We start from the raw sequence: 1,859 nt of genomic DNA on the forward strand, positions 1-1,859 counted from the left end.
ATGGACATTTTTGTCTCCTTTGCCAATCCATGCATTTGCTTTGGTATCTTACCAAACAAAGACCCAAACTTTGTCCTCAAGTGATTCCAACTCCTAGCAACCTTATAGGACCGAGTAGAACTTCTCCATTGGGTTTCCAAGGCTATCCATTTATATGGAAGCAAAAGGTGCATCCGTCTCCCTGAGAAGTGGCTGGTGGCTTTAAACTATTTACCTTTCGATCAGTAGGCAAGATTTAATGACTTCACTACTAGGGTTCCTTTGCTGTTTCACAATGACTTGCAAAATGTCTTCTACAACCATGGATACTACAAAAATTAAGTTTAAAATATCAACATTTTTATTATTTCCCTGATTTGACATTGTGTGATTGTACGTTATTACCCAACTCATCTATTTAACAAAATATTTTGGAAATTATTTCTTAAATCACTTTCACATGAGAAAATAGTCTTATTTTTAACATTATCTTATTACAGGTGATTATTTTGTCATGACTATATATTTTGAACTAAGTAGAAGAATGGGATACTTCACTATTCAGACATACATTCCCTGTATACTGACTGTGGTACTTTCTTGGGTGTCATTTTGGATCAAAAAAGATGCAACACCAGCAAGAACAGCATTAGGTGAGTTTGAGTTTCCAAATACTTTTACTAAATACATTTTGTGCAATTTTAATATAGCAATATCTTTAATGCCTTCAGTTAAAGGCACTCTGTTAAAATGTAGCTGATCTGAATTAAGGATTACATCACCCATATTTAGAACTTTCTTTTTAAAATCCATCCAGTTAGCTTGCCTTTCTGATGATTGAATTAATATGGGATAAAGGTTTCAGAATAAATAATTCCTTCATCTGATACTATGTTGTAGGGTTAATGTCATCACACAAATATAAACAATTCCAGGAACTTGCTATGTTTAAAATCATGTGTTACATTATGTTAGTGTAAGGACTCAACATATACAACATGCCTATTAGGACTGAAGGTACAATATTGGTTTTAAACGAACAAACAAAAAAAGGCACTGTGTCATTGAGTGGATTCAAACTCATAACAACCCTGGAAGACAGAGTAGAACTACTCAATAGAACTGCAAAGCAATGTGTTTTTTGTTGGTTTTTTTTTTTTCCAAAACAAGTAGTACCATTTTTATGGGTCCAAATGTGAGGAAATGTTTTAACAATTCAATCTACTTTCAGGCATTTTTGGTTTTTCGGACTTGATCCTTTTGAACAGTTTACAGAACAAATTACAATTTAGAACAGTTAACAGAAAGATTGAGCAGTTGGTACAGAGAAGCTGTATATAATCCCCTTCCCTGTGCGTGGTTTCCACTATTATTAGCATCTCACCTTGATGTGGTACATTTGTTACAATTTGTAAGCCAATGCAAACACATTATTATGAACTAAATTCCATATTTTACATTAAGATTCACTCTTAAGATGTCACTTTGAAAAAAAAAAAGATGTCACTTTGATGAATAAGGTGTTTCTTATCCAAATTAGGGTCTTTTTAATTGGCTCATGGGGTAAGCATTGGGCTGCTAACCACAAAGGTGGTGGTTCAAACCCACCAGTTGCTGTGCAAGAGAAAAATGAGGCTGTCTGCTTCTATAAATAAATCTGTGAGACCTAAGGAGAAATTCTATTCTGTCCTACAGGATCACTCTAGGTCTTTTTAAATTTTTATTTTAATTGGGAGTGAATACATAAATCATCTCATTTTATAGTTCAATCATATCAAGCAGTGTTGTACAATAACTACCAAAAGCAGTTTCCATTCTTTTCTCTTTTTCCCCCTGGACTCCTGGACATCATCTTTCTTTAACCCCGCGGTTCTCAACCT

At 34.1% G+C, this 1,859-nt stretch overlaps 1 protein-coding gene across 2 annotated transcripts in view; it reads left to right on the forward strand.

Annotated features, from left to right (window-relative positions):
- The window catches only part of GABRG3 (gamma-aminobutyric acid type A receptor subunit gamma3), a 258,318-nt gene that overhangs the window by 243,328 nt on the left and 13,131 nt on the right, over positions 1–1,859 (forward strand). For both annotated transcript variants that reach the window (XM_045285781.1, XM_004699734.2), the window contains exon 7: positions 480–632. In XM_045285781.1, the coding sequence (XP_045141716.1) occupies positions 480–632 (153 nt within the window). The remainder of the gene's footprint in view (positions 1–479; positions 633–1,859) is intronic.

Source organism: Echinops telfairi, unplaced genomic scaffold, assembly GCF_000313985.2.
Source record: "Echinops telfairi isolate 266 unplaced genomic scaffold, ASM31398v2 ScPeMD7_7475;HRSCAF=8513, whole genome shotgun sequence".
NCBI lineage: Eukaryota > Metazoa > Chordata > Mammalia > Afrosoricida > Tenrecidae > Echinops > Echinops telfairi.